The 15,757-nt window shown below is 40.0% G+C and overlaps 1 protein-coding gene across 2 annotated transcripts in view; it reads left to right on the top strand.

Annotated features, from left to right (window-relative positions):
- Positions 1–15,757, top strand: part of HYCC1 (hyccin PI4KA lipid kinase complex subunit 1) — a 137,943-nt gene that overhangs the window by 88,123 nt on the left and 34,063 nt on the right. For both annotated transcript variants that reach the window (XM_089673191.1, XM_089673192.1), the window contains one exon: positions 2,640–2,735. In XM_089673191.1, coding sequence (XP_089529317.1) covers positions 2,640–2,735 — 96 coding nt within the window. The remainder of the gene's footprint in view (positions 1–2,639; positions 2,736–15,757) is intronic.

Raw genomic sequence — 15,757 nt, 5'->3', positions numbered from 1 at the left:
GTAATGGTTGTTGCATAAATGCAGCTCCATTCATTTGAATACACTATTGTAATGCAGTGCACCACATTGAACAATAGTATGTTGCTGTGCTTTGTGGTGCGTTAGAATGCACCTGCTTTGGCAAGATATGTTGGGGGCCATTACAAAGAATGGCACAACAGCTCATGACCGCACCTTTTCAAGCGTTGTGGTGACGTTCAGTGCAGTGCAGCAGTGTGAAACCCATTTGAGCTGGACTTTACACCTACCTTATGTTTTTCCTTGATGAATTTTCCATGGAAATCAATGGAAACTCATCAGAATGCATGAGTTAAAACACACAACACTGCTGCATCACAACACATGACCAATAAAAGCAGAACTCCACCTAGATATTCAGTAGACACAGAATTGGCTTAAATACAAGAATGTGACTTGGTATCAGACACCACCGTATTCCCTCGGCAATAGCACTCAGCCTTGGAGAGGGAGGGAAAGAATCAATCAGGGCTTGGTCAGACAAGAATGACCTCCTGAGATCCTTAGGTCTTGCACACAGCTCCCTTTCCTAGCTGTGCTCTCTAGCAAGGTGCTTGGATCACAAGACTGGCCGAACAGTATAATCCTTTGTCAAGTAAAACCGTATACACATATTTCAGCTGTATATTTAGTTCAGGCTACTGCTGTTCATTGGAGCATAGTATACATGATTTTATAATGATATACACTATTACAGTTTATACAGGATTTACAGTATATAGCACCAACAGTGTGCACAGCGCATTACAACATGAGGCCAGCTAGTACAGTTACAATACAATTCAATGCCGTAGGAATCAGAGGGCCCTGCTCGTTAGAGCTTGCATCTAAAGGTACAGTCAAGTGATACAAAAAGTAATAACTGTGAGGGATCAGTTGATGGGTAAAATAGAACAGTTGTCTCAAGATTTTCTGTTTCCTGGGAAAAGTGATATTTAAATCCTCTCTATTTAAGAACGTATTTATGGTATGATCAAGATCTGTAAAATAGACTTTGCTTATCACAGTGTGGTCTGTGTGTGCATTAAACCATAAATAATGTCTTTGAATTGGGCCTGGAAAAGCTTTTCTTCTCTCCGCTGAGCGCAATTTAACATCCTTGTCAGCACATTGCTGCAGAACCGTTATCAAAGGTAATTTAAATCTGCATTTATCTATGATCATTATGGAAGCGGAATACTTCAGACAACAAAAGCAATTCATCTCCTGTCTGGCATTGTATGTTTAAACCTCCTCCGTTTGTGTGCCTAATCTGAATAAGGAAGTATAGATTTACAGCTCTTTCATAGCGGGATACTGCACCTTAATTATCCGTTGTTATTTTTATCCTAGATAACTAAATTAAACCCAAAACGTTTGGTTTAAATCCACCAAATACATTCCAAGTGCATCAAAACAAAAGGTCTTTGATGCATTCCAGAGTCCATCAATCAGCAGGTAGCTTAAAGTAGACCTGCCCAACCCCCAAAACCACTACCACATTTGACACATTGTATTTTTTTTTTTTGGGGGGGGGGGAAGGGGGGTACTTAGCTTTGATAAGTACCCGCTCTCACTTCTGTCTGCAGTTTGCCTGCAGCCTTTTGGGACATATCACAGGTCTCAGGATCATTTACAGAGCGCAGTGGGAAGCCAGTTGTGAAGCCACAAGGAGTCACAGCCAGCATCCCACAGTTAGCATACTGGCGCCGGGGATGACAGTGCTAGATTCCTGGACAGGTAAGTGTCCTTTTATTAAAAGTCAGCAGCTACAGTAACTGATGACTTTAGTTTTTTTTTTTTTTTTTTTTTTTTCTAGGGTGAAGGTCCTCTTTTTTTAAGCTTTACAGTGTAATAGGTCTACTGCAGCAAGGATGTGTCAGACCTCTGCAGAGAGAAATCTGCTTCCAGTGGAACTCCACCCAAAAGGGGTGCACCTCCTCCGCTGTCACATTTGGAACTTTGTGGGGGAGGGGTGGAGTGAGTACCTGATTTTGACAGGTACCCGCTCCCGCTTCTGGCCGTGGCGAACAGAGCCAGAAGTCTGGCCCCTTACAGTCTTTTAGGACACTTCACAGGTCCCAGAAGACTACAAGATCAATCACAAGGCGCAGCGTGACTCGCTCATGCCCAGTAGGAAACCCACTCTGATGCCGCAAGGCTTTACTTCCAGTTTCCCTTCTTTGCAATGCCAGCGCCAGGAACCCGAGACTAGTTCAGAACTAGCCCGGGTGATGATGGCGCTGGACCCCTGGACAGGTAAGTATCCTTTTACATTAAAAGTCAGCATCTACAGTAATTGTTGCTGCTGACTTTTAATTTTTGGAGGGAGCCTGGAACTCCTCTTTCATATTACATAGAAGAAAAAAGCTACATAGAATTTCTACGCAATTACAAAGGTAAGCAGCAGCTTTTAAATTATTATTTATTTTTTAATTCTAGTGTGTTAATGAAAACATGTAACAAATATGCAGGTGTTATCCCAATTTGGATGCAAAGGTGGAAATACACTTTAGGCCATTTGTCATCAGATCCTGTAGATGTGCAAGCTCATGATGATCTAATATAAAAGGGTACCAAAAATATTGTAACTCATCCTCAACTTTTAAGAATACGCTGAATGTTTTCTCATTTTTTTGTAGATTTGAAGTGCTGGCATTTCTTCTACTTTGTTATAATTCTGCCTTAAACTTCATGCCATCTCTTTCACTCCGATCCCTGTGTCAAATGTCATCAAGGTAAGTTTTTGTAATTTGTTTTTTATTATTTTTGTATTTTATTTATTATTGTTTTTCCTTTAAGAACAAAGTGGGCAAATGTCTCTTCCATATTTCTGTCTATTGCTGAAATGGATTGTCCCATTCTGATTAAGAACTTTGTTTTTGAATATGGTTGCTGACCACTCGTCCTCTTCCCATGGTTTATACTTGGTAATGAACTTATTTTAGCTACACAGATGTTAGGCCTGTGTTCTAAGCACCTGTTTCCTGGTCTAACACTGTACTAAAGAGGCTTAGTCACACATAAACATGCAAATAGGGACAGAACAGTTCCTCTAATCTCAAATTGACAAAAATTATAAGAACTTGGAATGGCTCATTTTCAGCCTACATGTTTTTTTTTTTTTTTTTTTTTGAGAGTTAGAATTTTAAATTGTTTAACTGCATTTACATTTAGATAAGTTTAGCTATAAATTCATACCGTAGTTTGAAAAGTTTATTCCTGTAAAGTGAGTCTATATGTATATGACTGACATTTTTGAGTGTTTCTTCTACTAAGTTAAATGGAAATGTTGCTGTAAAGTACTATGCCTTTCAGCATGAGTAACCTAAAGTGGTATTGAGCCTAAAACATTAATTTATATTGCAGCTTACTAGTTCATAGCTGTGGTGGCCACATTTAAATTTTGATTTCTTTAAGCTTTTTTTTTTTCCCCATTATTTTCACCTGGTGATTTGACCTGATTGTAAGCTCCATGAGCAGGGCCCTCCTATTCCTTCTGTATTGTAATTGTGCTGTTCCCCCTTTTGTATTGTAAAGTGCTGAGCAAACTGTTGGCGCTATATAAATCCTGTATAATAATAATGTCTGTCTTTTTTTTTTTTCTATTTTACTTCCTTTAACAGACCAAGTTGTACAGCAAAGTTTCAGTTAGTGGGGTTAGACAAACCATTTAACACTGATATGAATGCTTACAGTGGTCAGCTTTTATTAATTTATGTAAAACCTTTATCTAAAAATAATCTACTGATCAGTAAAGTGCAATATATTACATTTTTGTTTTTGGGTTTAATCGTGCTTTAATTCTCAAAGTTTATGTAAATTCTACTGTTAAAATCTTAAATAACCTTTAGCATATTGGTGTCATTTCAAAACTGCATTTCAAGATAAGGTATGTATTTTATACAAAACTGTAAAATACAAAGAGGGGGCTCTCTGTTACAGCCCAATTTCAGCAGAAGCAGCATCTTTTTTTCTGATGGTCATTAGTGGACTAAAGTCAGCCATTCATAGACCTCCGATAAGGGGGTACCACTGGCCCAAAGCCCATCCTTCAACAGAGGGACCCAGGCAGCTGACAAGCAGTGGGAAGGGGATCCTGGACAGGGAGGGTGATCAGTATGGGTGTTGGAGGGGTCATTACTGGAACTGATTGCCCTGTGGCAGCCGCCTTCTCCTCTCCCCCCCACTGGCTTTCAGCTGCTGCAGGGGGAGCCACAGGAGGCTTGGTTCTAGCAATTGTGACCAGTACCAATCACTCACTGTGTTCATTCATCACTGAGGCATAGTAAATTGTTTACTAGGATTCAGTTTTTGAATGAACAAAAAACCTCTGTACAGTGTATTTCCAGTTCATTCATCTGCAGTGCAGCTGAGATTGCAGAGAAAGGATTGTAGAATCTATGTCCTCAATCTTTTTCTCTGTCTCAAAAGTTAGATATCAGGAGTCTTTCAAATTAGGACCTGTGGCTGTTCAGCCACTGCGCCCCCATTACGTAACATAGGCTACCTGCACACTGCTCCACCCACATAAAAAAAAAAAAAAAGCAGATTCAGTACAGGCCATGACATCAATGTGAATGTGCCCCAAGAGCTCATTTACACTCAGAGCTTTATTTATTAACTCACTACAGTTTTATCTTTTAGATTTAGCAGGAAGTTATGTTGTGTCTGCTAATAATGAATTTAGCATATTTTTTGTGACAATATTAATTTGATATTTTGGGGGAGGCACCCTGTCAGGTAGGCTGTACAGGGCCCTGTGATTTCTAACAGTAGCCTTCCTTTAATTTAATGTTTATTATAGGAAGCCATTCTATCGTAGAGAACAAGATGCTATATCAAATCTCATCTACAGCTATACGGTTGGTAAAAATCTAACATTGCTGCTCAGGAAAATGGGGAGACTGTATGAGGTAGTAGGGGCATGGTGTTCTTCATAAGTGGCCTGTTTTATCTCTGTGGAGGAATTCTTTTACTTATGGTTTATGCATGAGTAGTCCACTACTTTTAGGCCCTGTGCTCCTTGGCACACAGTCCATGTCATTAAATGCCAACAGGCTGTCGCACTGCACTCAAACTTACCATTTTCAATTCAAAGTGTATATCATAGCAAAATTTAACAAATGTATGCCGTATGTCTCTGCAATATGTTTATTGCAGTCACTTTATAGTGCCTACAATTGTTATGCAGCACTTTACACATTTTATTTTTTTTAATTAATAAACCAGTCAAACAAAAATGTTTTCAATGATGTATTGAACAGGCCAAAATGGAACAAATAAAATAATTTTATTGTTAGGCCCCTTTCACACAGGGAGGAAACTACTTGTTCAGCGGAGCAGGCAGATGACAGGTCCATGTGTGTTTCGCCTATGTAGAGCCCACTCTGGACACAGCCCACTGTGCTCTATGGGCAGTCAGATATAAACAGACCAGCTGTCCATTTACACCCATCTGCCCTACAGTCCGATCCACCCAGACGGAGGGGAATGGATCCCCTTCTGTATGTTTTTATTGGATTAGCTGTAGTCGGGTGTGAATGGACACAAGTCCGCGTACATCCAACGTTCCATAGAGGAGAATGGAGGGTCTGATCCAGTCCACCTGAAAAACGGGCAGGCAGACCCGATCAGATCGCTAAATAAATATATTCATTTATTAGCTTTAATACATTTATTTTTGCAGGAACTCCCTCACTTTTTTTCTCCTGTTCCCATCACACCCAACAATAGCTTTTTCCAGAACTCTGTAGAAATGTAGAAAACACCTATATGATCTCAAGCAGCTTTGTTTTAGCCATTGTGCTGCAAATGGAGTGCAGATGGACTCAGCTCTGATTATGTGTTGGCTCTTCATGCTAAGTGAGTATTCTGCAGATTGGGGCACCAGGGATTTCTTTTTGGCAGGGCATCTGTGTAGAACTTTCCTGATTTTAAGTTATGCTTTCTGATGATCATTTTAACTGTGCTTTAAAAATGGAATAGTTAAAGACACAGTTTGGACATTGGTAACATTTTTGCAAGTGTTTTTTATTTTATAACATTTGAAGTTATTTGAGATTTTTTTTTTTTTTTTTTTATCTTGGAGGTAACTAAACTTTGAAACATACAAAGGCTCACATAAAAGGAAAACAGAGCTTCCTTATAATGTTTAATGCAGACAGAGGAAGTCAGAAGAATAAGAAACATTCATCCAATGAATTCATATCATCCATATCGTGTCCATATCATTCATCTAGTGTAGTGGTTCTCAACCTCTGGGTCGTGACCCCTTTGGGGGTCGAACGACCCTTTCACAGGGGTCGTCTAGGACCATCAGGAAAACACATATTTCCGATGTGTAAAGAGCAGCTACTGTGTTGAAAGCAGCTACTGTGTTGAAAGCAGCTACTGTGTTGAAAGCAGCAGTATTGGAGGTAAAACGACACTTCATGAATATATAATTACTGGGTAAATAATTTTATGGTTGGGGGTCACCAGAACATGAGGAACTGTATTAAAGGGTCACGGAATTAGGAAGGTTGAGAACCACTGATCTAGTGCATGCCTCAAAGAGTGCTCAGTGTCCTTCTAATCCCATTAAAGTGGTTGTAAAGTCTGAAGCTTTTTTTTTTTTTTTTTTTTACATTTTTGCATCCTATGCATGAAGGTAAACCTTCTTCTGTTCTGCTCCCCACAGCACCCCAATACTTACCTGAGCCCAGTCTCGATCCATTGTTGTGCATGGGAGCCTCTGCTCTCCTGGGTGTCTCTCCATATTGGCTGAGACACAACAGCGGGAGTCATTCACAGTCAGTGATGAGCTCTGTCTCTTATGGCAGGGGGGAAAGGCCAGGAGCATTGGTGGGGATCCGAGAAGAGGAGGATCAGGACTGCTCTGTGCAAAAAAAAATTGCACTGGGCAGTTAACTATGACATGTTTGTTGTGTTTTAGAAATAAAACCGGAACCTTTTACTATCACTATAAAACTGTATTAGTCATAAGTAAGTAGGAAAGTAATCTGATTGGGTGGCTTCTTTTCATGTTTTCAATGGACTTTAAAAAGTGTAGATTTCAAGGAACATGCAGTGCCCTCTGGATAAATCGTGTATCTGCTGTAACAAAACGAGGATACGTCTGCTCGGAGTTCATAGGGTTTTTACATTTGATATTGCTTGGTATAATGGTTTGTTGTTAATGATATACTGTGATAGTTATGAGTGTGACAGATTATATAAAGTCACATAATTAGTGTCATGAAATTTTTGCATAGTGACAGTGGGAGATTAGATTATCAACCTTCATAGAGTAATCCGTATGATCGTATCAGATTATACACCGTGATTAGGTTGTGTGACTGGTCAGTATGATGGTTGGGAATGACTCCGCACTGTGGCATTGGTCTGCATTATGGACGGTCGCTCACTGTTTCCCCTAAGTAGGGCAAGCAGATAGGGCCATGGAAGATGTAGTACGGAGCTGGAAACCGTGTGTACAGTGGAAAGAAAAGGTTTGTGGCTTGTGTAGACACAGTGGGGAAGAGGACTGGCTAGATACAGCCATTGGTGAGAGAAGAGCTATAGAAAACCCAGTGGCAACAGTAGTGGGGGATTGCTTTGTCCTTTGTTTAGCAAGTCTTACAGACTATGAATGTTCCCTAATCTGACTGTAAATGGTAGGATCAACAAAGTATGACCTTGTATTGTGCAGGTACCTTTTTAGGCCTCATGCACACTGGAAATAATAAATGCTAGCTATACAGGCGTTTTGTTGTGTTTTGTTTTTTTTTTTTTTCCCCTTGAACTTGTAAACGCACTCTCTTAGCCTATGTGTCCATGCACATTTGGGCGTTTACAGGCATTTTTGAAGAGGAGCATATACAGGGTGAAAAAAACATTCTTAAGTGCATTTTTGAGAGAAGCTTTTGGGCAGAAAAACCACCTGACATGCATAAACGCGATATTTACGTGTGTTCCTCATTTTCAAGTTTAAATTGATTATAGTGAAAAATGAGCAGAGGAGCATGTCTTGCTGATGGGGGGAGAATGCTTATAAACGCAAACACACGTAAATGTGCATAGGCCCATGTGCAGTATGAGCTGCCATGTGCATTTTTCATGCCAGAGGTTTTACGATTTTTTTTTCAGGTGCCTAGTGTGCATGGACCCATAGTCCCAATAAAGTTGGGATGGGCTTGGGTTAATTGTCTCAGTTTGACATGAGTTTGAGATGCTTCTAAAATCATTAGGGCCCATTCACACCAGTAACTGCACATTTTTTCCTTGTACCTATGCATGCAGTTGGCACACCTTTTTCGAAATGCATTTGTCCTGTGAGGTCTTTTCCTTCTTCCTTTCTTTCCTTCCTTGGGACTCTGTGCACTGTGAAACGTTGCAGTGCGTTTTTGTGTGTTTGTAGTGCAGAAAGATGCAGCTGCTGTACTTATCTGCACTGCACTACAATTGTGTGAACTGTGCATATAGGATAGCCTGGATTTTGGACTGTCTATGCAGTTGGAGTGCAGTCCAAAATGCAGCCAACTGTGTTCAGTGTGAAAGGGCCCTTTAAAATGGCATTGATGGGTGCATTTGACCTGCGGTAGATCTGACTTGGATTTGTCCTGCTCCAAGCAGGTTTTGCAATCCCCTACGCTTGTATGGGAATGCAAAACCATTTTGATACAAACAAAAGTCCATTGACACATGCCCTAAATCATCCACCGGCTTCTTTTCTCTATGCATTTTAGGCTAAGGCCATTAAGTGGACCATTGACTGACTGAGGGTGGCATTTAGCTGACTGCCATGTAGAATAATCTTCATGTAGAAGTTCATTTTACAAAAATACTCATCTGATCTCTCTTTACTTGTGCGTGAGTTGTCATAATGCACACAGCCAGGATATTAATTGGATGAGGAACTCTATACTGCAATCCATGCACATCCACCATTGTGTCATGATATCATCTCCTTCCTGATTCAATGGATGTTTCCTGACAACTAGAACAGGAGTGGTAAAATGAGATGGCCTTCCTGACATTACATTTTCCTAATTTCACTGCGCGCTGCATACTGGGAAGATTTTTTGGGCCTGCCTGGGAATGTAATAAGTAATGAACAATAAAAAAAAATATATATGTGTGTGTGTGTGTGTGTGTATATATATATATATATATATATATATTAGAAAAAATTTTTTTTTTTTTTTTTTTTAAATAGAACTGGTCAAATACACTGTATCTACTTTGCATTCCATTCCACTGATGCCTGTTTACTGTCACTTTTCAACTGCCAGTCAGCAACAGTTTGAGAATATCGGCAAAGATCTTGACTTCTCATATCCTTCAATGACTCCAGTTTTGAGATATGATTATTGGACATCCTAGGTTTTGCCCTTTTTTATAGCTGCAGAGGCTTACTTTTCTTGATGGCAGCAAGATTGTTGGTCCTTTCCTTACCAAATACACCGTCATTTAACATGTGTGGGTATCAATTGGATTCAAAATAATTTTTAGTCTCAAAAAATCACTTCAATAGATATAGATCACTTCTATATCTATATCTCTTAGAACCTAGCTAAAATGTATTAGGGGGAATTTACAAAGACAGGATAAGCCCCATCTGGAGCAGCTTTGCATGCCAACCAATCAGCTTCTAGCTTTCATTTTCAAAGCTTAGTGAATGTGGTAAAATTTCACTTTTCAAAGAATACCCGAGTGCTGTGCTTTTTACTTACAAATGAGTGGACAATGGAAGCCAGCAGATCTTCACCTTTCGCTAAGCTCTGGGGATAGTCCCCTTAAAAACTGAACAGTCTATTTGTTTTTCATAAATCACCCCTCGAAAAAATGTAAATGAATCTCAAAAATTGTTACACCCCTTATGCGGGCCATAGAAGAGATGAAAAACGACCGAAAATCGGCCCAAAAAAAAAAATAGGCCGATTTTCGCATCGTTAGTGCGGTAATCGGTCGGCCGTTTTTCGTGATGTTTGACCTTTTAGATTATCGGTCCTGCTGGAAAATAATCAGCCAGATTTGTTGTTCTGCCGATTTTCGTGGCAATGATGGACAAATTTGCTAATCTTTTTCTGATATTTAAAAACGCGCATGAGCAGTGACATGAAAGAAGAAGGAAAAGAAGAAAAGGGAAAAAAATTGAATATGAATGAGAAGAAGAAATAGAATATGAAGAAGAAAAAGAAGAAAAAAAAAAAGAATTTCAGTCCGATATTATATTTGACATTTAAAAGTATAGTAACATTGTATCTATTTGTATCCGAATAGAAACATCTGTATCTGAAATGGATACAATGTTGCAACTTTTTCTTCTTCTGCATATTTTATTCTTTTTATTCGTATTCTATTTCTTCTTCTTCTGCATATTCTATTTCTTCTTCTGCATATTCTATTTATTCTTCTTCTGCATATTCTATTTCTTCTTCTTCTGCATATATTCTATATAATTGTCGGCCGTTGACGGGATGAAAATCAGCCGACCTTTTTTTACCAATAGTGGTAATGTCGGCTGATTAAACGGCCGATTTTTCATTTTTTTTAAAAAAAAAGAAAAACAACCGGCAGGTTTTCTGCCCGTCTATGGCCTGCTTTAGTGAATGCCGTTGCTTTAAATAAATATGAACATTTTGCTGTAAGCAGCGGTCAGTCACACTAGGTGTTTATTTAAATATTACTAATGCTTTTAAAGCTGTATTCTTCAGTTCATCATTTCTTATTCTAAATTCATTACCTTTTAAGTCATTGACCCAAAATAAACATGCAGCAAAAAGTGACTTTCATCCTGCATACCTGTTTAGGTGAGCGAAAGTAGTTGAAGAAGGATAAGTATGATGGCCTTGACCTTTTTTAAAGAAAAAAAAGAAAAATATAGCTTTCATATTTCTGTCCTGCAGGCTCCTTTTTTATGGATAATTTAAAACATAAACCTCATTTTTTTTTAAAGCAGCCGTATGAATCAACTGCCATTTTATTATTTTTTAATTTTAGCGTTCCAATGAAAATGATCAGAATCATTAGATCTAGGTATAACCCCAACCTACTAAAGTGGGCGTACAGCTTGTCCATTATCCCTAGGTTTTAAATTGCATCTCTGCAATACTGGTTGTCTGCTCTGATCTTCATCTTACTACTCCGTGCAGTCAAGAAACATCCAGCTGCCCACGGGCTTGGTCATAGAGCCCATAGGCTGGTGAAATGCGTTAGAGGGGTAGGGCTCCTGGAGGAGACGAGCTGAAGCTGTTTTCTTAGATATTTTAATTGGGCTGTGCATCTGTGTGCACCTTTCCACTTTCTTTGTTGGTCTGTTCTTGGCTGTCATGCGGACCTTCAGCTTTGAGTCACTGGCCTGAGATGAAGCTAAGGACATGTAACATATCTCCGACTTTCCTAATATGCTTCCTTGTTTCAGGTCAGTGACTTAGGCCAGCCATAAATGATTGAAAACCAAACGGAAAATCTTGGTCAATCGTTTTTCGCATCCCTATTGTGCCAGCTGTGACATGCGATTATTGTGTTGCAAGCAAAATTGCCTGATTCAACATGATGGATTTTGTTCCGAAAAACCAAATAAATGTTGGCACATTCATATGCACCATTTTCTTGACAGAATGTTCAGTTTTTGACTCGTCTATGGCCTCGTGGGCCATTTTAACAGCAAGTCAGTTAGCATTTTCACAAGGAGGCCAGCAATGGCAGATCTTGTATTTCTCCTTTTGGTTTACTTTAAGGAGAACAGTGCGAGTCTAAACTAAAAACAAAATCTTTTTTCCGTACTCTTTCTTGGTAGAACTGCTTGTGTCTAAATATAACTGAATAACAATTTGCTGCTGATATGAAGATTAGCTGATATCCTAAATTAGGCAACCCCAATGACTTCATTCCTCTGTGCCTTGCTTAACCCATTAAGCTGCACAAGTAATGCACAATCATAGGAAGTCGTATCAGGCAATAAGTTACACCGCGTATTTGTTTATATATTTAAGATTTTTTCTCTTCTCGTGTTTTAAAATTAATTTTGGATAAAGCCACTTCAAAGTTTCGGCTTTGCATGCACCTTAAGCATTTTTTAATGGTTTCCCTGAAATTGACAACCCTAATGCTAGTCTAGCCCTAACACCTGTAATTCTTGGACTAGTCTTTTTTTCTAGTTCCTGCTTGTTCCCCAGTGATCAGTTGTGTCAAGTGACAATGTAAATCACATGGAGGCAAGAAGGACCAGGTAGCTTTGTTGCCTTGAATTGCTGTAAAATGGTGCCTAGTTAAAGCTGAACTCCAGCTTAGAAGAGACGTGTGAGATTTAAAAAAAAAAAAACCTACATAAACATCTAGGTTGATGCAGCATTGCTCCAATGCTGCATCTGTCCCCCACTAGCTTTACACTGAGAACTGAGTGATCAAAGACTGCTGACCACTCCGTTCTTGGGTCCACTCTAAGCACAGAGCAGTGACTGTTAGACACTGTTGTGTGCTCTGACCCTCACTGGAACACCAAACTGCAGGGAGCCAGTTGCTGGTCAGGCATGTGGGTGGATCCTGACATTGTCGGGGTCCCTGCAGAGCCTGGACTGGCTCTGTGACATCAATCGACAGTGGGCTTTAGCCCACTGTTAGCTGAATTTGGGTCACAGGAGAGCAGAACTAAGTGCACTTCCGTGAGCCACAGGAGAAGTAGGGCCAAAACAGCTTTGGCCCTACTTCTCCTATGACTGACATTCTTTTAGTTGAACAAGCTCCTCTCCTGTAATGAAACTGCTTACCCTGATTTCACTGCACACTGTGAGCTTCTCAGTGTGCAGTGGAAGCAGCAGCAAGTCAGACAAAGCCCACCTCATATTTTTCTTCTCAAGTCCAGGACCATCTAGCTCTCTCCTCCTCATTCTTACTGTCTTTGTTCCTCCTCTTTCATTCATTGGATTTCAGTTCTTTCAATCATGGAGTGTCATCGCATGGTATTTCCTAGGGCAGTCTGCTTGCAAATACAGCCTGTATAGGAACTTCCTATCCTCCAGACAGACATTCACCGATCAAGGCATTTTTGTATTTGCAAAACTCCACCCAATAATCACTCTACCGTTTGCATCAGACTGCGTGTTCATGAGAGGAGTACTGGGGCAAGGTGCTCTGTTTTCAGGAAGCCATGTTCAGCACCCTGCCAGCTCCTCCCACACCACCCATGATATGCCTACATTGCATTGAGAAGCACAGAGACTCAGTGATGCAATTACTGGGTCTAAAATAATAAAAAAAAAAAAAAAAAAGCAGATTTTATTTAAAAATTTCTTTGCACTTTAAGGGGTCGGAAGAAGGAAGCAGAATAGGTAAACCATAAGAACAATTGTTTTTTTCAGCTGTGCATGAAGCAGCTTTGCCGACGTACAACTTAAAAATAAAATGAATGTAATATTTACCTCCATAGTTTTGTGTTTTCGGTTCCATGCCTTATCTCTTAAGGCATGAGAAATAACACTGTTAATGCTGGTAATATGGACTTGAAGTAAAGATTGTTGGCATAGGTAAGGATAGTTTGTTGCCGAGCTGTTAAGTGCTATTACATAATGTGCTTTGTCCAAGCAATTTTTTCCACTTTATGAATAGTACACAAGAGGGACGTTTTGAGCGATCGCTGACTGGAGTGTATTGATCGGCTAATTAAGTGCAGAGTAGGTCAATAGCCTTAGCTGAACAAGACTCTTCATCTGTAATACATTTCAATCATCTCTGCATGACATGTATTAATATATTGGCTAATGGACAGAACAGTCCTCGGAGCGTTGACCTGTCTTTTCTCAGCTTTGTGCACTTCAGTGTCTGTATTGTCCGCATTGTATTATCCTTTATTTTTACTGCGTGTTCTCGTGTCGCTTACTTGCCAAGTCTGCCCATTGATAATACCAAGCCTGGTCTGTGGGGACCCAAGGGCAAACAATCTCAGAGGGGTCTATCCAATGTATCACGGTAATAAGCGTGTCAACATTTAAAAAGCGTTCTAGTCATCCCCCCTCCCTCCCAATTTATCTCTGACCATTCCCTAAGCAGATTTAATGATCTATTACTAGCTGTTATCCATTAGCAAGAGCTCACATGTTGTTGATAGTAAACCATCAATCACTATTGTAGTGATCTGCTACAGGGGGAAATTTTTAAAGGATGTATTTTTTACTCAAAATAAGAGCTGATGACGTTATGACACTAAGATGCCAGTCACACCAAACCCAACTTTGAAATCGTGTGACTTACAGTGAAGTCGCACGATTTCAAAGTTGGATGACATGCCGATTTTTAGGTGCGATTTGCAAGATATCTGACACAGATGTCTATGCAAATCACACCAAACGTAGTGCATGTACTACTTTAGAAATTGGTGTGGCTCCAACCAAGTTGGAACCGCACTGATATGACCGCTGTAATTGCGGACAATAGGGTGCGACTTGGCATGTAATTTGCACAGCATGCAAATTGCATGCCAGTTTGCATCCAGTGTGACTGGGGACTAAGGCAGGCTATAGACTTTTCCTCAGAAAATCTTTTGATTCCCCCAACAACACTGAACCCTTCCCGCATAGCTATTATGTTCTCCCGGCATGGGGGAAAGGGGGAGCCGTCCCTGCTGGGAGAACACAGATTATTGCTAGTTGCTATAGCCACCCTGGCAATAATCACAGGTAAAAATCCAACATGCTGGTTGTTGGATGCAATCAGCCTTCCAATAGATGGTTCGAAGCTCGTCTGGTCCCTGCTGAATTGGCCACGATTCGAACCATCTATGCCCAACCTATCTCTTGAAAGACACCAAGAGAAAGCTATGCTTTACAGTGAATTGGTATGGGACGCTAATGCCACCCTCACACGTCAGTAAAACACCTGCAAAATCAAATGGTGCCACCGCAACCATGTCTTTGTGAGTCTGTGCAGCACAATTAAGAATAAAAAAAAAAAAACAAATCCGGGACTTATTTACCTACCTTTTCTGTGGGTAGGGCAGCCCATTGAAATTAATGGCACCCAGCACAGAGAAGCACCTTTTGCCTGTAGGTTGGGAATTTGTGCGGTTTTGCCAGTGCTCCCAAACTCGACAAGTATGAACCTAGCCTTATTGAGAGCTCTGTGGCAGGATTACAAATCCAGTAACTTGTTTACATAAAGTGGTGTTAAACCCAAAATAAAAAATGTAATATATTGCGTCTTACCAATCACTAGACATGGTGGCTGCATTTGTTTTTTTGGGGTTTTTTTGGCTTTTTTTCCCCTCTGTGCCCCGACTTTGGATAAAGGATCACAGGGGTACCTTTGGACAGCAGCATTGTTAATCTGGGGGGTGGGGAGTGTTAGATGCACTAGCAGCTGGAATTTGGCTTCAATTTGTTAGTGTATTGAAATCTCACACTTTATAAACCGTTAAAGCCATGTTTTTTCTTTTGGGATAAAGGTTTTACATAAAAGCTAATCATTGTAGGCACACTTATCAGTGGTAAATGGTTTGCCTCATCCTGCTAACTGCTACATCTCCAGGAGAGCTTGTTTTGTTGAAAAACAGACTTACTGGCCGGATCAGCAGGTGAAAATACAAGAACTGAAGCCTAATAAAGAAAACTAATGAAGCCATTACATCTAAAAATTGATAAGCTGCAATATAATAAATGTTTGCTTCTGGGTTTATTGTCACTTTAACTGCTAGGCTCTGTAATAGATGGACCCTCCCAGGGTATTCAGTGGTAAACTCCATCAAGACCCTCCGCAGCCACTGAGACAATCCAAACCGCCA

Source organism: Staurois parvus, unplaced genomic scaffold (assembly GCF_062004578.1).
Source record: "Staurois parvus isolate SC_StPar_1 unplaced genomic scaffold, SC_StPar_1.0 ptg000136l, whole genome shotgun sequence".
NCBI classification, from domain to species: domain Eukaryota; kingdom Metazoa; phylum Chordata; class Amphibia; order Anura; family Ranidae; genus Staurois; species Staurois parvus.
Note: the sequence above shows the minus strand (reverse complement) of the source record. Positions and strands in the feature narration are given on the sequence as shown.